Source organism: Lepidothrix coronata, unplaced genomic scaffold, assembly GCF_001604755.1.
Source record: "Lepidothrix coronata isolate B3197 unplaced genomic scaffold, Lepidothrix_coronata-1.0 Scaffold118, whole genome shotgun sequence".
Taxonomy (NCBI): Eukaryota; Metazoa; Chordata; class Aves; order Passeriformes; family Pipridae; genus Lepidothrix; species Lepidothrix coronata.
Window position 1 is genome coordinate 116,389 of NW_016690298.1, and position 22,725 is coordinate 139,113.

Consider the following 22,725-nt stretch of genomic DNA (forward strand, 5'->3'; position numbering starts at 1 on the left):
CTTCCCCTTCCCCTTCCCCTTCCCCTTCCCTTCTTTTATGCATTCAGTTCTTCAGATTGCTTCTCAGAGTCTCAGCCCCTGAAGCTATTTGTAAGAAACCAGTATATGCATTTTTCATCAGAAATTTTCATGTATTAATTCTGTTTGTTGTTTTATTTTCCATTAATAAGCTCTGGATTTATTAAAATCCTCATTGAATTTACGGGAAGATCTTCAGAGATTTCTAAAGGAATTGGTTTAGATTCTGTGTTTTTAAATAGTATTTCAATCATTCCACCATTAAATAAAAAAATAATTTTCCAGTAAATTTCATTAGTATTATTAGGATCTAAGTAATTCCTGACACAAGTAATCACATTCAAGAGACAACCATTGAGACACCTGAAAAGTGTTTTAATACATTATTCAACAGACTTTCAACAAAGGCAGACTTATACTTGGTGCCCCAACTTGATCTCTTTGAAGTCAATTTCAGATAGCACTCATCTGATAGGAATTCCTTCAGCTGATATTTTGTGTAAGAGTATTTAATGTTCAGAAGATTTATTTTCTAAATTTTTTAAAATGAATGTTGTGTGTGACTAATCACATGTCTTTGATAGACCTACATGAATAATGTTGCCTGGGGTTCTGTCTGGTAGCTAATAAACTGGGAGAGAATAGAGGACAAGACAGAGCTTATCCACAATACCTTTATTCAGGTGGGGGTTTTTTTGCTTGGTTTTGTTGGGATTTTTTTTGGTGGCAGTACCTATCGTATTCCTGAGAACTGCTGTATCCATAGCAGGAGACCTTTTATTTAGCTTCCTTTTAAAATGCAGATGCACACATACTGGCTTTTGTCTTGTTGCTTTGTGATAGGCAGAGATTGATGGGCTGCTGAATTATTTTCCACAGGAGCTGTGTGGAATGTCACTTGGCTTCAGATGACAAGTCACTGGGAGATTGCAGTGAAAAATGCAAATTGGTTGATGCAACTGTCAGCATTGCAAAGGGTTGGTATACTCAGTCCTCCTTTCTTGTGTGTGTGTGTGATTAGTGGTAGGTTCCACTTTCAGTAATTTTATATTTGAAAGTATCCTTGTTTTTCTGCTGTGGAATTATTTTATGGCTCATAAGGCAATTACTGTCGTTTATGGTTCTTCTGAGGCAAGCAGGAAATGCAGAACAGGGCTGGTGTTACCCTTTCAGGTTAATTATCATATTGAGTCATGCCTATTTTCTAAGAAGTTTATGCAGGAAAGTATAGAATTTAATAAATACCAGTCCCTGCAAACCAGTGATTGATGAAAGTCCCTAAGTTTAAGTTACGACTGTACCATGAGTTCCAGTGGGGCTTCTTCTACCATACAAATACAAAACCTGACTCCAGTCCTTAGGCAGACCCTTGATTATTGCTGGTTGACTAGACACAGCCCTTTAATCTGTGGCAAACACATTTCTTATATTCTAAAAGGCTAAGCACATCTTCCAGTTGTTCACTTTAATTCAAAGCTGCCCTCCATCAAGGGAAGTTTCTGGAACAGTAATTAATCTTGAGAGAGATAATACTATCAGAAAAAGAAAACCAAAAAGCACCAAAATAAAAAAAACAGAAACAAACCTTTAAATGAAAGAGTGCATATTTTTGTTTTTGTAGGGGAAGACGCTTGCCTGTTCAACAGGTAGTCTGTATGTATTCTAATGGCAACTCTAGTCCCAACCCTGTGCCACATGCAATTGTTAAGTGAGGCAGGACATCACGGCTGGGCTTTGCGATCAAAGATTTGGGAAGGGCTCTACCCACATTTGTTACAAGCGCGCTGGTGGCTAAAAAGGCCAATACCAGATAAACATGTCTGGTTGCAAAAGGTACAGCAGAAGGACTCCTTAGGTGGTATATTCTGCATAGGTGTATTGTATCCACATCACATATGTACAATAAGCATTAAATAAGACAAATGTAAGAATAAGGATGATAATGCAGAATCCTGTGTGCATGTCTAAGGTTTGTGTCTGCAAGCTGTTGGAAGGCTATCCAGAACTGTGCATGCAGAAATGTCATCACTGATGTACATATTTCCAGGAAAGCTACACCTTTTTTTTTGGATGACAATACTCCATAATACAGAGCTCAAATATCACAAATATTGCCCTTGTAAGGACAATTAATTATAATTTTGTATTTTTATTAAAATTATTATCATGCTTTTTCTTTCTAAACATCAGTATTTGTTTATAAATATAAAAATATCTTTACAGGCTTAAAAAATATATAAACACTTCTATTGTATCTCTGTAAAGTTTGCAAGTTGCTGTTGTCAGATGGCAGATATTTGTAGATTGGAATATGTAAAACATTCTATTTTCAAATATAATGAAAACTGATCAAGAGCAGAAAGAGCCATTTATATGCCTCTTCACATACACAGAGGTTGCTGGAATACGAGCATGACAATACCATCTATTCCTGCTTATCTCCTTTTTTTCACGTCCTATGCTTCCCTGACTGGGACTGTCAGCTACTTCTTTAGGTTTAAAATTTATTTCTAGCAGTTACAGCAACTACTGTAGTGAAGTGAACTGTTCCCATCTGGATCTCTAAAAAAAAAGAAAAAAGAGAAAAAGACGAAGCTGTTGCAAACTGTGTTTCATCTTAAATGCCTGTCTAATAGCTCCAAGGATTTGTTTTGGCATGGAGGTAGCCTTATTAAGAAGTCCTTAGAGGAAAAAAATAACCTTCAAAACAAGAATTAAAAAATAATCATAGAATAAACACTATTACTTAAACAAAACTCAACAATTTGAAAACACTATAACTAGCACACCACATAATATTTACGAAAGAGTATTGAGCAACTTCATATGGTAGTTACTTCTTTCTGGTTTATGTTTCGGTTTCTTTAATGCTTCAAGGCTTTGGGGACAAACAAAAGCAATAGCTTTAGTTTAAATAACACATTAGCACTTAAAAAATTTCATTTCTCTTTTGCATGTGTATGTTGCAATACAATGACTGGAAGTATGAAGCAAGGAAAAAAGGGTAGGCTTTATATTTTCCTGTTTCCTAAATGGGAATGCCCATTTTAGGCTCTGAGTCGTGGCTTTCACTTCCTCTGCTCTTTCTCTGGTTCTGGGGTCGCCAGGGGTTTCTCCTCCTACTCCCCACAACACAATGGGTGAGCCATTCCCCTTAAGGATCTGTCAGGGAATGGGATGCCCAGCAGCTCTGGAGGTGCTAATGGCTTCACACTTACTGGGCTTACCTCCACAGCAAGTATCACTTTTATACATTTATTTTCATTCACTTTTAGTACGTGAACATTTAAATTAGGCTAATCCCTCCTTTGCCGGATGGGTGCAAGAGGAGCCCTCGCTACCCAAGAAGAACTACTGTTCCAAAAACGTGGTTCCTGCCACCACCCCAGCCACAGGGCACCAGGCTGTTCCTGCCACAAGCCCAGCAGGGACAGTTACACTTTCTTTGGAGAAACTGAGTTTTTCCTCCCTTGTAGTGCTGACACCTCACGAATTCCAAGTGCAGCAGCAAAGTGGATACTGAAGCCTGAATAAACATCTATATCAACACTGCTCTGTTATGACTCAAAGTGAGATGAACTCCGTTCAAAAAAAGCATTTTGTTGAGCAAAAGGCAAACAAGAAAGGGCATAATGACATTTAAATTTACAGTCAATTTTTTTTGTTGAATCTTTTATATTAGTTTCTGTTAGGAGTCTTTCATGCTTTGAGTATCCATCTTGCCACTGTTACCCAATTCCTCCTCCAGTGTGACTCCAATGACTTCAAATACAATTGAAATTAATAGCATTAGGCTGCAGGTAGAAGTGAGAAGAGTATGATGATTCACTGCAGAATGCAGAAAATTACACAGATGTAAATTACAGGAATTTACCTACGTAGGCAAATTTTTGTGCTGATGAACTGCAAATAATATATGCAATAGAGTCTCTTAGTGATCCCTCATCCTAAAAATAACATCAGAGAAATAAAAATATTAACTGCAAGCTGGGTTCTGAATAGCTTGAACGGACCTCTTTGCTTTCATTTCTACATCATTTCACATATTCATACTTCTACTCCCCTTGGTTTCAAATGATGACATTAAATTAAAAATTACTATTTAAAAATATCTAATACATGTGCTGTTACTGCCTTCTGGATGATATTTGGAATATGTCTGCAAGTTTTTTGCCATCTTCAGGATAGCTAACAACTACCCTTTTTTTTTGTTTGTTTTAAGCAACCTAATATTTTGAATCTGCTTGCTTAAAGGAGTTGGGAAAGTACAAATATTGCAGAACTTGTGACAGTGTTACTGGAACTGTGACCTGGCAATGAGAGCCATCAGTCTGCAGTTTGTGGCCCTTCTAACAAAACCAAATCTTGTTAAATCAGCAAGTCTTGGCTGCCTGTCACTTTGCTAGATAACACATTGCTCTGCCACTAAGGACAGGCAACAGGTTAAATACAAGATTATTGCAAATCAAGAGCATGTTTCCATTAAAATCCAACCAGATGTGATTCTCTTTTTATAACAAGCAGAGAAAGGGACTAGTGTAGTCAATACTGTCATATTTTCTATAGCATTTAATAGTGTTTTCTGTAAGACCAAACCTTATGATAATAAGGTGAATAAAAAAAACCAGAGTGAGCACTTATTTCTTTATGTACCATAGGTTTCTTTATAATCCATTATTGCACACAGTTATAAGATATTTTTTCTCTGTAAAATATTATATTATGATTGCGCTCCAAATTATGGTAATTTTTGATTGTCTTATTTGCTTTATATTGTCACTCAAAGCCAGCTTCCTCCTGTCTCCTTGTTCCCTTTGAATGAATTTTTCTCAGCAGAAAAGCTCCCCAGTTAGGAATAATCTGGAAGGAAAGAAGTGGATTAAGCTTTTGTGCAGATCAACAGTAAGTGGAGAGACGAATAAACAAGGGCAGACTGTCATCTCAGGTCACTTTATTTGCTTCCCCTGGAATCACATTACAAAAATCCCAGAATTACAGTTTTCTGTTATTAATCTATATTTACTCTTGTGATGGTACAGGACACACACTGACCTTTGAGGGGGCTCTTGTGGAAGAAATGAATGGCAGCCCTTCTAACAGCATCCATTGCTGTTTGATATATGTATATTTACTTCTGACACGTGATCTAGAGATGGCAGGAGTAGCTGTAAACCAAAGGAACACACTTGGTTCTACTCTTTACTTTGTCCTCTAATTTGGGATTACTACATTTCCTAGACAGATGGCAGTTAAGCATCTTGAAGGCACTTCCAATTCATTGAAATTCACAGCACACTAATAGGATACACTAGATGGTCAGTGCAGATTGACAACATCGGGATTAGTTCTTTGGAAATATAAGCGAAAAATCAGAAACTAAACAAAATTGGGATTGGTAGAAAAGCCATTAAATTTAGTGGAAATTCTGAGAGTGTTACTGCTTTTGTCTTTCACTCTTTACCATCCACAGATGAGGCTATGACAGACGTGATGCCAGCAGTCTCTCTAGTTATTAAATGTTAAATTTAATTTGATCTGATGAATGACTTTTTTTCTTCTCTCTGCAGATTATTCAGAGGATAAATCCATTTCCTGCTCTTTGCAGGGGGAAAATGAATGTATAACCACATTTCTACTGGCTGTGGATGAACAGGGAAGGACAGTCATTCACAGCATAGAACAGAAAGGTAAGCAGTGAATATTGCTTTTCCTATGTGAAATCTGATTTAAAACCACAGACAGGGTGAGCAATCTAGAAGCTGAGCTCTTTTAAGCAGAACAGCACCTCCCTGTGTTTGTAGTTCTTCTCTGCCCAGCCAAAAGAGCACCTCCTCAAGTACTTATTTAATGCAGTGGTAAAATGAATACTTGACCTTTCATGAAAGATGGGCACAGTGATCATTGCTACAAGAATAAGCAAACTTTTTTAAAGCCCTGTGCAATTCTGAGATACTAGATGTCATTTGCATTATATGATAAAACTAGAATTCACTTTGAAATTTATATATATATCATAGATGGACAAATATTCAAAAGACTATCTGATTGAGTTTACCTGATGAAATTCTAAAATATATTTGTAATTCTGTTGAATGTTGCAGTGTCATAGAATCATAGAATGGTTTGGGTTGGAAGGGACCTAAAAGATCATCTAGTTCCAAGCGCCCTGTCCCAAGCAGGGATACCACTCTCAGAGCTCTCTCCAGCCTGGCCTTGAACAGGGTTGAGGTGTTGAGCAGCCTGTGCCAGGGCCTCATCACCCTCACAGTAAACAGTTTCTTCTTAATATCCAATCTAAATCTACCCTCTTTCAACTTAAAACCAATCCCCCTTGTCCTGTCACTACATGCCCTTGTAAAAAGTCCCCCTCCAGCTGTCTTGTAGCCCCTTTAGGTAATGGAAAGTGCTCTTTAGGTCTCCCCAAAGCCTTTTTTTTTCCAGGCTGAACAACCCCCACTCGCTCAGCCCATCTTCATAGGAGGCGTGCTCCAGCTCTCATTAAGTTCTGAATATTCTGAATAACTAACAGATACAAAACAGATCTCTTTATGTCCTTTCATTAACATGACTTCTTTATTTACTGTTGTTTCACTACTGATTTTTTATTAAATCTCCTAATCAGGCAGGACAAGAGAGAACCCAGACACCACTTTTCAGCAGCCAAATAGTTTCTCTTCCAGGCAATTAAGACATCTTTGTACTAAATGTTAGTTATGTTTTAGGCAAAGCCATGCAGATTTGTAACTTACTTCTGTTAGCACAAATGGCATTTGTTTTATTAACCCTTTGTGTAGCCTTTCTTTAGCAAACATGAGAACAAAAGTGATTTCACTGCGCAACAAAAGCGACTTCTGCCATAAGAACAGTGGTCTGGTTTTGTATAGGTTACTAGTACAGTAAAGATGGTTGTAATAAAGCTAGTATTAAAGAAGTACAGCTCTTTGTAAACTACACTCTTAGTTTAGTTTTGCCCAATGGAGCGCCCATTGGGCAAAACTTCAAAAGACACAAGAATTTAAGGGTAAGATTTTCTCTTTATTAAATATCTTTATTATGTATTTTAAGTAGATTTAGGAAAAAAACCCAAACAAACCCAAAAGAAATATTTTAAAGAAGGTATTTCCTTAAGCAGTGACTGCTGTGCAGTGGCTCTCCCACAGTGCTACAATAACCATCTTCACTTCCATGAATGAAATCATATTTCTAGAGAATTTCTTGAGGTCTTACCTCAGTTCACATTTCAAGGCCCAGGAGCAGAACAGTAAATGACAGTAAAGTCAATATGGCACCAGCAGCCAGAATGCCAGCCCACTGCTCAAACCAGACCCCTCAGAATTAGTCAAATGCTGACATCAAGGAAAATCAAAATGTGAAATACAATCATGTAAGACAGATTAGTTGAAATGAATTTTTCAATGTCCTTAAACCATGGTTCAGCAGAAAACTTTTTAAAATAGTAGTGTTCAACTTACACAAGCAATATTTTCTAATATTAAAAGAATCAAACTTCTTTGTGTTTTGGTGAAGCAAAAACTTCAGTTTTAATTTTGACTCTCTGAAATATTGTATGATAAAATTAATTCAGGACTTGAAATCCAAAATTGCTTCCAATTGCCCAGTCCTACATTTTCAACAAGTCTAAAAGGTTTTTTTTACCGATTGTATTCATGACAGTAATGTAGTTTCCTCTGTTTTATCAATATCATTGATGACTTTACCCTGATACAGATCTCGCTAGAATCTTTTCTTCTGCAACACGCTGAATATCAGTTAATTGGACTAGAGCTCCAGGCATAACATTGTAAAATTCATAATCTTGTCAACTCAGCCCTGATTTTTAGGATTATATTGGCACAGATCTGAAATCAATTTTCTGGCTTTTCTGAATCTGTTTCTGTATCCAGCAGCTGCTAACTGATTGACATGGTAAAAGCGCAGTGGAACAAGTTAGCAATTAATTTTTTTTAATTTTTTAATGCAATATTTTTCAATTGGTTTCACAAACCCTTTAGCAAGCTAGCAGGAGGAAAGTAAAGTGGACTTGGAGAAAAAGGTGTGCACAGCTCAAGGCAAATGAGAAGCTCAGAACACTTCTTGGCTGTTTTTAATTGCCTAAAATTTACTGATTGGAGATATCCACGGTTATAACATTTTTTTTTCCACAGATTGCACACAACTTCCAAATATCCCAATGATAATGGTGGGTGTCACCCTTGCTATCCTTCTCATTGGCATTGTTTTACTTTGTATATGGAAATTGCTGGTGTCAGTTCAAGACCGAAAAGAGGTGGCCAAGTTTGAAGCAGAAAAATCAAAAGTTAAATGGCAAACGGTACGTGACAGGCATTGATTTCATACAAGGTTATTTAATTTGGTTGCATGATGCACAACTGCCTTTAAAATTCTGTGTCTTGGTTTTGTTCTTTTAAATGGATAGATTTTGCTGGTAGGTTTTCACTACACTTAGTATCCTATAAAGTAAAATTATGATTCCTTTATGGATGAAAAATATCTAGAGTTTAATCTCCTGGTTTAATTTCTTGCATATGTAAGAATGTGTAGATAACTTTATTTTTATTAGTTGCTTTTAATTAGTGCCCTGTCTTTGATTAATTTTAACAAAGTTCTTGGCTGCCTATGTGATTATCAGAGGTGTACCCCTCTGCCCAGAAACAGCTGTTTAGGAAAGAGAGGTTGGTGGTGGCCTCTGTGATGGGAGCCCACTCACACAGAGGAGCAGCGAATGGAAGCTGTCCAAAATGTAGGTTAAAGGACAGAGAAATTCAGGCCTTATCTTCTATCTATAGCTTCAGGCATCTAATGCAAGTTTACACCACATGTTCCCTTTTCTTCTTTCCTTTCTGCCCTTGACTTTTTTGCTCTTTTGCAAAATCTTCAAGACTTCTGAGGATCTTTGAAAAACAAACATGTTGAGTAAGCATTTCTAGGGAGTGTCAGGAGGATAGGCAATGTGCTGCTGTTCATTCCGCTCCATTCTCCTACCAAGTCCTGTGATTGCAACATTCCTCCAAGAATGGGCACTGTCAGCCTTTCAGCTTTTGAGATGGGAAAAATCAGTTACTTACAGGCAAGGCCAACTGAGAATGTTTTCTTGATCCTTCAGGAGACCTACATATGGTAAGAGGGAAGGGAAGGATACACCTGATAGAAGCATTTTAATTTTCTTTTCTGTCACAAGTCGAAAGGATAGGAAGTGATTGATGAGAGACCAGGATTAAAAGCTCAGATGAGACTTGCCCTTCTCTCACCACAGGGTAGATAGCCTATGTGGCTCAAGAAAGAGGACCATGACAGGTAACACCTCACTGCTGAGACACTCTCTGTGCTTTTATAATTGTCCAGCCACCAGGTTTGATACACAGATTATATGGGACGCATTTAATAAAGTATTGTTTGACAATGTGCATTACTTTAATCTGGGAGGCAGACGTGAAGGGGAGCATGTTCCTGACCCCAGGCTGGTTTGTGNCTGAATTTCAGTGGCTTGGAATATAAGTGAGGCACTGAAGGCTATTCTAAAATCATCAAAAGTACAGAATTACTTCTATACAAACACTGTGTGACTCCCATTTCACCTCTTTTTGTTTTGGTTCTTTTGTTTTGTTTTTTTTTAGGAAACAAATCCACTGTACCGAGGCTCAACAACCACTTTTAAAAATATAACTTACAAGAACCAAGAAAAGCAAAAAGGGGCCATGGCTGCAGATTTCTACTAGCACCTCCAACACTACAAACTTAGTTATCCTGGCAGGGAATCTAAAAACACCTGTTTCTTCTCAGCTGATTATGTGATATTTGTTTGCACCTTGCAGTGGTATAACCGTTCTGTTGGACAAAATATATCTTGTGTTGGGAAAAATATAGATATCATATTAGACATAAAGGTTGGTAGAAATATTAAAAAATTGAATTCTTTACTATTAAGCCCCCATCTTAAAAAAATGGCATCACAAATAATTTTGTTATTAATACTGAGGATTAAAAATTATCATATGTAAGCCTATTTTTGTTAAACTAGGTATTTACAATGAACTTTACACTACTTTGTTCATACAAACAATCCCATATATTTGTGTTTAGGAATGTATTTGTACCAGTCTATCTGGTGGGCTGATTTAAATTTAAAAAAGATTTTTTTTCATGAATGAACTACTGAGGATAGAGCTTCCTCATACCACCTGTGTGACTGAATAGTTTTTCATCAGAAAAAAGTAGTGTTATTGACTGTCTTATGTGTCTAAGTTATACAGAAGCATTTCCTCTCTGATTCTTCTTTCTTGTCCTGTTTCCCTCTTTCCTTGTCCTTGTTGCCGTTTGATGTTCTTTAAGGACCCAGTCCCTGAGGTTTTCTCAGGGAAAGCTAAGTCAAGCCTTATTCACTTGCAGTGAATACTTTTCTCCTCCAGGCATAGACTATTTTTTTTTCTTTAAATTCTAGTAGAAAGGATCCAGAACAAAAGGTAAATATCTGTAAATTAGAGGCCCCAGTAAAGACTCTTTTAAACCAGAGGATTACCAGAACTCCATCTCACCATTTGCATCCTGTGAATGGTTTAGACACTCAAAATAAACCTCACATGCTGGCCCATCACACAAACTGGTTCAGGGGCCCTTTACATGCAGAAAATGTTCACACAAAATACTCAGGATCACACACAAAGACAGTACTTTTTTGTTGATATATCCACAATTGTGAGGTTCTTTCAATGCCCAGCAGCCAAACTGTTTAGTCATACGTGAAATAACATATTCAGCTCTTTTGGGCTGGATTGTTTGGTTATTTTTCCCCAAACTAAGCAAGAAACAGATCTATGGATTTCACTTCATATTCATTTACATTATGTTAATGAGGATTTTTAAATCTCAGTTTTAGCTAGTTACAGATGACTTGCCATAAATATTTAAATTGTAATGCTGTTACCATGCATAGCACCAGGTAAAGAAGCCCCAAAAAGCAGCTAACATGCTGGTATAGAAAAATAACAGCATTGTGCTATTTTAAGATACCACTAATGTACTTTCTTTTTAATATCACTTTTCAGCTGCATTTTTTGCTACTCTGAAACAGGTGGTCAAAAGGTACATATGAAGGTACTTAGAAAACTTAGAAATCAAAGAAACATTGACACAGTCACAAACAATCACATACATTCCCTGTGGTAAATCATGTATTTGATCTAAAAAAAATTATGTCCATTTTGTAATAAATATTTACAAAGTCTGTGCAACTTCAGACTCCATATCTGCTACAGTTTCTGGAAGTGAGACTGACCCATGCCTGTTTTAGGGCCTGATCCAAAGCCTACTGGAGTCAATGGCTACAGATGAGGATCTAGTTTCAGTGAAACTATTAGTTTTCGTTTACAAAGATTGTTTTGTTTAAACAAACTGATTAATACTCTCTGTAAGTGGATTAGAACTTATATATTTCTGTGCAAAGAGAAATAGTATCAGATGCCTTTGGAAAGAAGGTGATGCAATATCCATATTCATTTTCATGGCTAGGCTTCGCGAACGAAGTAAGTACAAAAATACAGCAGTATGATGGAAATTATGTCTGTTATTATACTGGAACAGATTCGCATCTGTACTCTTTGGTATTCCTGCATATCTCATTGTGGAAACTGTGCACAGATAAAAACTTGCATCTGTGGCCCTTCCAACCGCTAGACTCCCACGGATGTCAGTGCAAGTTACATGTGGGATCAAATCCTGTTTCCCTGGCACGTGGATAAACTCATGGGATGCAAAGCTGGCCCCTGAATCTGCTTAGATACTACTTGGGTCAGGATTGCCTAAGGGACTAGGGAAATCTGGATTTAGCCCATGTAAGTAATCTGTTACTCTTTTGTTTCTCACGCAGAAGTCATCAAATTATAAACTTTCTCTGAAAGAAATGAAAATATTTTTATTACTTTTTAAGTAATAAAAATCTATAGTGTTTATTAAATACCATTTAAGTTCTGTTTCTGAGAAGGCTGATTCTGCTGCTCAATATTAGGGTTGAAAGCCTTTCTTCTGTAGGTCACCCATTTCAATATTGCAACATATCTCAGTATTCAAATGTTATTAAAAGGGTGGTGTTTGCATTTCATATCAAATGCTTGGTAGTCTACATTCCGTGTTCCTACAGGAGATCTTGTTCCACAAAGCTTCTTGCTCTCTTCTCGTCACTTGCATCTTCCGGTCATCATCAAGGATCCAATTTGGTATGTAGACAATGTTTACAGCCCAATTACTCCTCCTAACAATCTCTCTCCAAATTATCAAAGATGTAATGAAATCAGGGAGTATGATTTGCAATTTCCCTCCTGCGATGACTGTACTATAAATTTTCTGTCCACCTTCCAAACTGTCAGGATGGAAATCACTCAAATAATTAGGAATTCATGAGAAGAGAGGAAATAGAAGGGCTTGGTGAGGAAGGTTTCTGTTATTGAGGGATATCAAATAACTAGACTCATTCATATGAGCCATTCTTTTACCAGCATTAATTTAGATTTCAACTAAACTCCCAGATTTCAAGAACTTTCAAGATCTTACTTGGCATTCACCCTAGAGATAAGAGTGATGTTCATCCTTCTGTATTAACTATATCACTTTCATCTTGTAGCATTTGTACCAAAGTTCATATTTTTCTCTCTATTCTATTTTCCTCCACCAAACTTTAAGTGGGTTTGTGTGTGGTGAGTGGGATGAAAAAGTCTTTCTGCTGTTTTCACAAATACTGTTTTGGCCTGAGGCTGGACCTTGAGAGTGGACAAAACATTTTTTAATAGTAATACTACTGTTCACTGAAGAGTTAAACTGAATTAAAGAATAATCCTTAGCGATTTTAGGGTATTTGTGTATCTTTTACATCCTATAGCATAGTAATTTCAGTAATGTATGTTAAATGGATAATTTTTGTTTGATTTATGAAAGTTGCATGTTGGTTGGTATTTTACATGTCCAGATTGCATTCAACTTTGTTTTGTAATATAACAAGTGGGTAATGAGTCTGGGATACAGGACTGAGATGTCAAGTGCAACTCTCCATGTCTCATCTGTCTTTATGTAGAAGTTCAAGTCTGTTTTGCAGTGGGCATGAAAATTACCACACACAGTCTAAAAGTAAAAAAAAAAAAAAGAGACAATTTTTAGCTTCATCCATTTGAAAGAAACTGGTAAATGTCTCAACTTGTTTGTGTAAAAAAGGAGTTATCTGACCTTGAATAAAGATTGTAAAATTGAATGCATTTTTAATATTTTTAATTGTTCATTCTACATTTTCTTTTTTGGCATCTGTCTTTATCATTGTTTTCATATAGTTTCATCAATCTTAGCAAATTTTTCATGCTTTGTCATAGCCTAGAGATTATTTTATAACTTCTCTCCCTTTTTTAAGACAGCAATTTAATGTCTGGATTTTCTTCATTTGTGATCCTTTTACTTTTCAAGGAAATGAGTTAGTGGATGAATGTTGTAAGCAACCTATTTCTGGAACTCTGATTAATGACGTATGGCATTCTTTCATTCTTTGGAACTAGATGATCTTTTAGTTCCCTTCCAACTCAAACCATTCCATGATTCTTTTGTACAGTGACCCCTAAATTGCACAACTTGCTTAAAGCTAAAGATCCATTCTGTAAGTGTAACAGCAGCAATATCTTTTAGAAAATACACAACAAGGTGCATATTTTCTTTTTAATCCCTTTAATTCCTTTTTTTCATCTAATGAAGAGTCATGTACTTTGATGTTTGCTGATTTCCTGCTCTGAGGAAGAGAACCATATTTAAAGTCTGTTGTAGTCTCCAGGCATACAGTAAGATCATGTTCTCTTGCATTTCACAGTGGATTGTGAAAAAAAAAGTGATACAATTGCATAATGTATACTCATGGCATGTAATTTGGAACATATTCTACCCCAAGACTTTCTTGGTTTGTTTGTTTTTATGAATGATCATGCTTAGAAACCTCTATGTTTTTACTGATCTACATATCAGCTAACATTGACAGATAGCAACTAACCCACAATAACAACAGGTGGTGTAGATAAAAAAAAGGCTTTGGCTTTTCAAAGATCTTGGTAGACAAGAACTTAGTTTCTTGAAGCTGGGTCATTCTCTCTTTTCAACCAATCATCACGGAAAAGCATATAAATACCTTCCTTGTGGTATTTATACTACAATTTAGACTTATTTTTAATCAAATTGGACAATTTAAAATAATTTCAAGACATTTCGGTATTCAGATAGATGAGGTTCTCCAAACATGATACTTTTTTTAAAAAAACATTTTTCCACAGGGTAAATTTCCTCAACAGGGGTTTTTTTCATTACTGTTTCCATATTTAGAAAAGGTAGGAGTGTAAATAAAACTAAAGTCTTTAGGTGTGAAGAAACAGGAAATTTCTATTTAGCATTCAGCAGTTAGATGTTACTTGTGTTTGGAAAACTGTGTACCAACATCAGGCTTCAAAGTTAATAACTCTAGTTCAAAGGCAAATTGTATCTCATGTTGATCTTCTTAGGTGAGGTTAAAATTTGCTTTCTCCAAAACTCTCAACAACTTAAAAACCAGACCTATAATTATAGTGTAATTACCACATAACAAAAGCTTGATTGCTTCTATTTTAGGTTTTGGAGGATTTGAAAAACTATAGATTAAAAAAAAAAAAAAAACAAAACAAAGTCCAGCAACAATAACAAAAATCCCCAATTATCTCAAAGGTGATGGAGAAATTAAGCCTGACAATATATCCAACCAGAAAAGAACTGTTCAGCCTAAGAGTCCTAGCAAAAGAGTCCTTAACATCAATGAATTGTTAGAAAAACTTTTGACACACTTTCCCTCTCCTTCACCAGCATCTGCAGGGAGAGAAAGTCCTCTGTGGTACTGTGTCACGAGCCAGCACACAAGGTGACAGTCCAATGAACCACAGTCGAGAGAATCTGGCTTTTTACAGAAACAGTGGTCTGTACTTCTTGTATTCATCCTAGAGTACTTACAGCTACTGCTGCCACATGTCTGGAACAGCAGCTGCAAGAGAACAGTTCAACATCTCCCTCCCATAGACTATGACTTTTGGATTTCCTTTCTGATGCTCTCTGAATCTGGCAGATAGAGAGCTTTATTAGAGAGGCTTCTCACTGAACACTTTATTTACTGTGGGTGATTTGTCAGCATCCCAAAAGAGCTTATGGAAAGATCGTCCCTAAGGGTTTGTCCACTAGTGGCACTCAAGAAATTAATTCGGAAATATATTGAGGAATTTATTATGGGCTGAATAATCCACATGAAAACTGTGTAGAAAACGTTCACTTTGAATTGGACTGGTCTTAATCAAGTTAATCTTTATTTCAAAGTAAGGACAAGAGTGTCTGAACATGTTTAATTCAATTTATGTGATTTACTGTACAGTCACTAATTTAATTAATTTAGATTAAATTTTGAATTTTTTCATGTTGAGATTCTAAGGATGTAAAGGAGGAGAAAGTTTAATAGCTGGGAATTTTTCTTTCTTTCTCTATATCAAAGGCCAAACTGGTTAAAAAGCATTGCTGGCAAGTCGTTCCCACTGATTAGAACCTTTCAGTGACTCATAGTCACAGCATCTACCCTATTACAGTTTAAGCATTTAAGTTTTTTGACTGCACATTTGCATCTGATGATAAACTCAGTCTCATGTTAGCAAACAGAATTTCCCTGCAGAAAAATTATGCAGTTCTCACCAACATGTCTAACTCTTCATAGGAAAAAATCCACGACCAAGTGTTATTCTCCTTCTTCCTGAAATAAGCAGGGACTAGAAAACGCTTGGTCTTATCAATCCAATTTGATTTCTTGTGCTTGTTAATGAATTTTCAATTGGGCATGGAAGAACACAAAGGAAAAATATTTTTGCTTTTTCTATTTTCTTAGCAGCATAAAATTCAGAGAAGAGAGCAGAAATTTTAACAATTGGTTCACTGGTGCCTACACATATGTGTGTGTGCTGATATAATATAAAATATAACTGTATAAGTAATGAAGACAGATTCTATCGCTTGCAAAACCAATGGGAGCTCTGGTTTCCAGACTTTCTTGAATGATGGTTCTTAAATCCTCAGATATGAGGCTGACTGTATATCTGATTTGCCACAGAGCAAAATATCGAAGATAACAAAAAAAATCTATGCCTATGCATTTTTATTGAATACAAAGTAAGGTATCTAATGCAAGGATTATTTCACCTGAGAAGAAATTGGTTAAAGGAAAGAGGCAAAATAAAATTGCTTTGAGTTTCTCTGTGTGCATATTGTCTAATGAACATAATAAGTCTTTTTATATTAACTGTGGGATTTTGGAGTCTAAATGTGTACGCATGGCTGAGAAAACACGATCAGCTCTTGTGAGAAGTGTACAAGGTGCAAAGGCACACCCTGTCCTAACCTGTGAAATCATGTCAGCACTGAGTACACATTATGCCCTAGAATTTCTGCAAGCATATATCTTTGTTCCAGGTGTTACACACAGTCAAGTTTTTTTTCCGACTAGACTGATAGTACTTTGTTAGCGGTTGTCTGTTCCTTCTGAGTTGTTCATAATCTTTTAGTAAATGACAAAGTTTAATTTTCCTAACCTTCACTTCTGGCCACTCCAGGTTACAACAAAGCCAAGCCAGGCTCACTAACCCTCCTGTTTTAGGCAGCCTTAAATCAGCAGGATGCACAGAGAGGCAATGGGACCTGGCAAGAGAGCTTCTGGTGGCAGTCACTGGAGGTCAAGGCTGGCTGGTGAGGCAGCGTGGGCATGCAGCTATGGAGGGAACACACTGACTGAGGGTCTTGTGCTTCTTGAAAGCATCAGTTTTCCCAGAGCTAACAAAGTTTCCTCAATGCTTCATTGTCAGAATCTATGTTCACTCCCACTTTGTTTTTAAAGTGGAACCTGCATATTCCCTATTACTGTGATTTACAAAGCTTTGTTCTGATAAATTAAAGATGATCTGTGCTTAAGGAGTTGGTTAGCATAGGGTAGAAGACACATCTGGCCAAAGAAATCAGGAATGGTTTTGCCTACAAACTTGTTTGAATATAATTAACAAACAGAGAAAACAGTCTCTCAGATGCATTTAAGCCAGGAAAAATTTCTGGTAAACAATTATATGATGGCTTTATTGGTTTGTTTAAAAAGGATAATATTTTTTGATCACAGTATGGGTAATTTCTGGTATTGAGTACAATGAATCATAGGTTTGTTTAGTAAACAAGTCTACAGTGTAATATTAATAGCTTTTCCTGGGACCACATTAGCCATTCTCTCATAGCAAATCTTTGCAAAAACAGTTTCCTTTTATTGATTTCACTAACAGTACTAACAAGAAGGGCAAAAAAATGACTATGGTACATCAAAAGACGAATGACACAGCTAAGGATCTCAAAGGGAAAGGATCAAAGATAGGCTTTGAGAAACTACCAGTGACAGGCCAGAGGCAGCTCTAGCCCCATTAACCAGTTTTGTTTTATTGCAAATCTTTCAATATCGGATTTTTTCCCTTAATGCCACATCAATTACGTGAAAGTCTGTCTGCTATTGAATTTGATATTACTGCCAATCAACAGCCCATTCGATAGAGATTTATAGTAACAGTAAAATTCCTACCAAAAACTGGCAGTTTACAATCAGAAATTTCATTTAACCTGAAACTGGCCAGCGCAGACTGTCCTGTAAGGCCGCCTTACCCAGTGTGAGCTGACAGGGAGTGAAACTGCAGAGCCTGATGGCCACAGCAATTACCTGGGAGCCTGGAAGAATGGAGTGGTGTAACAAACACAGGTGGGACTGCCAAAGGAGAAAGGCTGTCACTGCTCATGTCTGGGATGCAGAGAAGGTGGAAGCAGTGCCTGTAGTGACTATAACCAGATGTAACTGGACTGGCAGAGTTGATAAATGAGAGTAGTTCTGTCTCTGGGGTAAACAGAAAAGTTGAGTAAAAGGGAAGATGAATGCAAACCTGGGAGTTGATTCAAGATGCCATTTTTCAGAGCCAAACAGGATGTAGGACAGTCCCTCCAAGAAAAGATGGCAGTATTGCTTGCTGGGCACTGCTAATGCAAGGAATTTTTGTCCTGCTTTTTCTTCCTAGGTATTCTCTGGTTTGGTATTTCCATTCTGGCTGGGAAAAAAATGAGACCTGTCCTCAGACTTCAGATTATGAACAGAAATTACTGTGTGAGGAGTGCTGAGCACGACACATTGGATCTGTGTGTGTGCCTTGGAAAGGCAATGGGTTTGTGAGCAAACTGTATTAGTGTGAATTTAATAAGGGTTTTTATTCATGGATGCAGGTAATGAACATTCACTGAGTTCATATGTCTGTATGGATCTCACACAGAAAGTGAAGTTAATGTCTAAGAAAAGATAGGGGAAGGAACTGAACATCTGTTTAGAGTACCTAAATAGCAAAGGCAGATCAACTCAGACAAGTACATATATATTTATATTTATATTTATATTTATATTTATATTTATATTTATACATATGGGTCCAAGAATACACAAAAAGAAAGAGAACAGATCATCAACAGAGAAATGAAGAGAAAAATATTTACAAAAAGTGAGTTCCAGACAGAAAATAAAATAAAGGAGCCAAATCACTACAGCAAATGCCTTGAAGGAACATACATAAAGCTTCAAACAAACAAAAACCCCCAACCAACCAAATAAAATTGGAAAGATATACCATTTAATGTGCAAGGCAATATAAACTGCCATCAAGTTTAATTCAGAAAATGTTGTCAACCGTGTTGATTTTACAGGCCACTATGCCAGCCATTACTATTGTAATTAAGTAGGTATAGCTTAGCTATAAATAGCTAGGTCAGTATAACTACAGCTGCACTAGAAAGAATTTACCAGTTATGTCAGAAGAACACAGACTCAGAACAGTAAAAAACTGTTTAGTCAAAGAAGCAGATCTGAATATCAAAGGGAAAAAAAGGCAAGGAAAACCACACAGAATGAATAAGTTGCTAATTTGCACTTAGCAAAATATTTACAAAAATACTGCTATTAAGTTAATTATTAGCAATCTGTAATCAGAACGTGCTTATTTTCATCTTGCTGAAATCAGCAGAAAAAAACACCTGAAGTGAGGCTTCTTTCCACAGCCCAAAGAGCCTCATTTCTGTTTACTGGCCCAATATTTTTAAATGCTGTACCATGTACTGTGCACAATTTTTCAGTGTGACCCAGCAGCAGGTTCTGGAGTAAGAGAGTCTTTTTCTGGAGGTCAGTACTCAAAGCAGTAGCCAAACACTCCTGAAGAGATGTAGACAGTTATGAGTGGCCAGATTTTCATAAATGGCTCATTAACAACCTTCTTTCTCAGAACCTGAAAATCTCGGAAAGCTGCAGCTTTCCTGAGAAGAGATACATCACAGTTCCATGAGAGTCACAACTCTTCTGTCTTGCAAAGTCAGACCAGTTTGTTCAGCATTTTCCTACTGCTTGTTCTCTGCCAGACATTTTTATCATCTGTTAAATGGGAAGAAACTTCACTTATGTGCTTCTTTCTAAGTGTTCGGCTTCATTTGCATCTCAATTCCTTCTTCTACTGAACTATCAGAGAAATTTCCCCAAGCACAAAGGCTTCTGTTTTCCATCATGATTGAGGTGGACATGGGGGAACAGAGTCGTGGTTCAGTTATGCTCCAACACTGCATTTATTTTTATACATTTATGTACATATTTATAGAAGTATTTCTCTCCTAAGCATAAAGAACACCGCAAAAACATGCTTTTGCAGATTAAAAACGAACTTTCCTGCTGATTCCAGTAAAGTTACTCTATTTTTAACCCAGAGGTTCTGCTTTCCCTAAAACTGAAACTCAACCCAAGGAGGGCAGCTCCTGCAAATACTCCACTGAAGACAGAGATGAACAAAATGGAAAATTGCCATTATTTTTGCCCATGCCAAAACGTAAAATGACTTCCAGTTCACAAGCTGACGTGCTAAAAACACAAGTCTCCGAATGGGATCTAGGGCAGTAGGGATGCTCAAGGGCAGAGCCTCGAACCTGGGAACACGGACTGTGCTGACAGAGGCCTCCCACCTCCAGTGTCTCTATGTGTTTTCTGCTTCTTTTTAAGATAAAAGTACCTGCAGTGTAGGCAAGTAAAGTGTTTTCAGATGGGAATAAGGTTAATACAGAGCGGTTTGTCCGCTTGAACCCACAGCTCTGACGTGGGCAGACGGCCCGAGCTGCATGAGCGGCATTTCCCGACCCGGCCGAGCGGTCTCCGGCGCCGTCCCCCTCCCGGGGACGCGGGAATCCTGAGAGCGCGGCTCCAGCGCGACTGCCGCGACCTCCCCCCGCACCCCTCCCGCAGCATCACGGGGGGAGCCCGCGGGCCGCCCCCGGGGCCGCCCCTCCTTCGCCGCCGGGGTGGGATCGCTGCTCTGCCCTCCCCAGGGCAGGGCCGCCGGGTCCGGTGCGGAACGGCGGCGAGCGGGCGCGGTGCCGGGGCGATGCCGGCGGTGCGGCTGCGGCTCCCGGGCTGTTGCCTCCTGCTGCTGCTGCTGCTGGGCGGCCGCGGCCCCGCTCGGGGCACCGCCGCCCTCGGCCGGGACGGGGTGCCTTCCCTGCGGAGTGAGTGACGCCTCGGGGTCGGCCCGGGGGTGGGGGGCGGCGTGCGGGGGGCAGCGGCGACGGCCCCGCTCCGCGCCGGGCGGAGCCCTTCCCCCCTTCGCCCCGGGCCGTCCCGCAGTCCCGTCCCGCCGTGCGCGGCGCGGGGGAAGCGCGCGGGTTTCCCGTCCCGAGCTCTGCAGAGCCCCGGCGACTCCTGGCGCTGCAGGATTCCAGGACGTGCGTTTGCTGCGGGTCAGCCCCGTCCGCACAGCGGTGAGGGGATCTGGGGGCACGAGGGGCCGGGAGCGGGCACTGAGCCCTGAGGACCTGCCCCGCGCCACGTGCGTCCTCCTTGCTCATTATTCCGCTGCCCATTGCGGTCCTCCATACCCGGAGGAAATATGGATATGTTTTTTTCTCATTTCCAGTAAATTCCAGTTACATTCTCTGTTACCACATAAGCAATTCTCACTGTTTTTTTGGGTGGAGGAAAGGAAGTGGAAGGTAAGGAGGAAGGAAATGAAGATATCTTGTCTTCCTAGTTTTGTTGCAGCCGTTTATTCCCGATTAGCTCTGTTGAACCCAAGTAAACAGGAACTTGGAGGTACTGGTCAGCTATCAGGTCTTCATCTGGGGCTGCATATCAGCTTCAGGCTTGCTTCTGGAAGTCTGTTTCTTGTCACCTTGTCCTTCTGTGGAGGGGCAGGATATAGGAGAAGCAGCAGTTTTCCAAAGGCTTCCCTCCACCCTGTCAATTTCTAAAGCATAGACTATTTCCCACATCCTCCTTCGGGAAGCCCAGCCATGATATGATAGACTATCTCCTTTACTCTTTGGATCTTCTGGGGCTTGCAAGTTCACAGAGCCCCAGTTGCAGGTCTTCATCTGCAGGACTTTGGGCACAGAATTCTCCCTGACACCAGGAGCTTTGTAACAAAACCCGTCTTTGTGAGCAGCTGTAAAATGGGTAATGTAGCTTTGCAAGCTGAAAGGAGGGAGGCTGGAGGCATTCCCAAGGCTTGAAGTTGCTCCAGTTGTCTCATTGCCCCACTTGAAGACAGGGCTGAGCTGGGGCCTGTGAAGTTGTCACTGAATTTGCCATCTCTCATGTCTTACTTCTGCCATGAGCTGGCCATTACCTGGTAGTCCTCAGGCCAGCACAGCTCTCTTGTCAATTGCATTTTGTAGTTGGCAAATGGAAGCTGCATTTGGAAGAGGGTTGTGTGGCTCAAGAATTATGGGCTGGCTGTTCTTGGCCTAACGTGCTGCAGAATGAAAAAAAAAAAGGACGTTATTCACAGAGATCATCCAGCTGGGTTATTTGTGTAGGCTGCGCAAGAACCTTATCTTTTCTCAGCAGTCATTTCAACTTTTAAGATAAAGGGTTTCAAAGGCTGAGAATCCTTCACTTCTGGGTTGTGGTGTTGCTCCCCCCACCCCAGGAAGGTGCTGTATGGGACCTACCGTGTGCTGTGGAGGTAGATTGCGAGTTTGATGAAGTCCATCCAAGTGTGAATCCCAGTATCATGGTGAATTAACCTCATTAATCAGTGTTTACTGGTGGTAACATCCCAGTTTTTAGTTATTCCAGTTTGTTATTAACAGTGTATTTTCTTGGTCAACCTGGATAAGACTGCCGTGGGAAAGGCAGACCATAGTGTGAGAGGCAGAAAGCCTTTCTGGCCATGTAGATAGAGACTATATGTGTTGCCCTTGGAAGATTGGGTTGGATAAGAAGGATGAAACCAGCACAAACTACAAAACTTCACAGAAAACTCTGTGAAAGCAAAGGGCCAAACTGGGTATCTGTCACAGTGTCTAATGGTTTTTCAGTGGGCTCAGGCACATGAGAGCTATAGAGATACAGTGGATTAAAGGAACCTTGCTCTCCCCCAGATGGTTAAGGACTTAACGTAGGAGAACTGCCAGGTGCTTGGGAGATGCAATTATATACATTAGGCTAGTTCTCACCTGCTGCCTGTCAGAAGGGCTTGCTCCTGCTCCTACACAGGCTCCCAATCCCTATAGCCACAGGGTAAACAGCCCCTTTTACTAGTGATACAATCTGCAGTGCCACCTCTCTGTAAGTCA

At 39.0% G+C, this 22,725-nt stretch overlaps 1 protein-coding gene across 2 annotated transcripts in view; it reads left to right on the top strand.

Annotated features, from left to right (window-relative positions):
- ITGB6 (integrin subunit beta 6) overlaps nucleotides 1-13,297 on the top strand; it is a 50,050-nt gene extending 36,753 nt beyond the window's left edge. For both annotated transcript variants that reach the window (XM_017825416.1, XM_017825417.1), the window contains 4 exons: nucleotides 898-995; nucleotides 5,586-5,705; nucleotides 8,184-8,350; nucleotides 9,654-13,297. In XM_017825416.1, coding sequence (XP_017680905.1) covers nucleotides 898-995; nucleotides 5,586-5,705; nucleotides 8,184-8,350; nucleotides 9,654-9,755 — 487 coding nt within the window. In that variant the 3' untranslated portion in view covers nucleotides 9,756-13,297. The remainder of the gene's footprint in view (nucleotides 1-897; nucleotides 996-5,585; nucleotides 5,706-8,183; nucleotides 8,351-9,653) is intronic.
- Nucleotides 13,298-22,725: the final 9,428 nt, after the last annotated feature.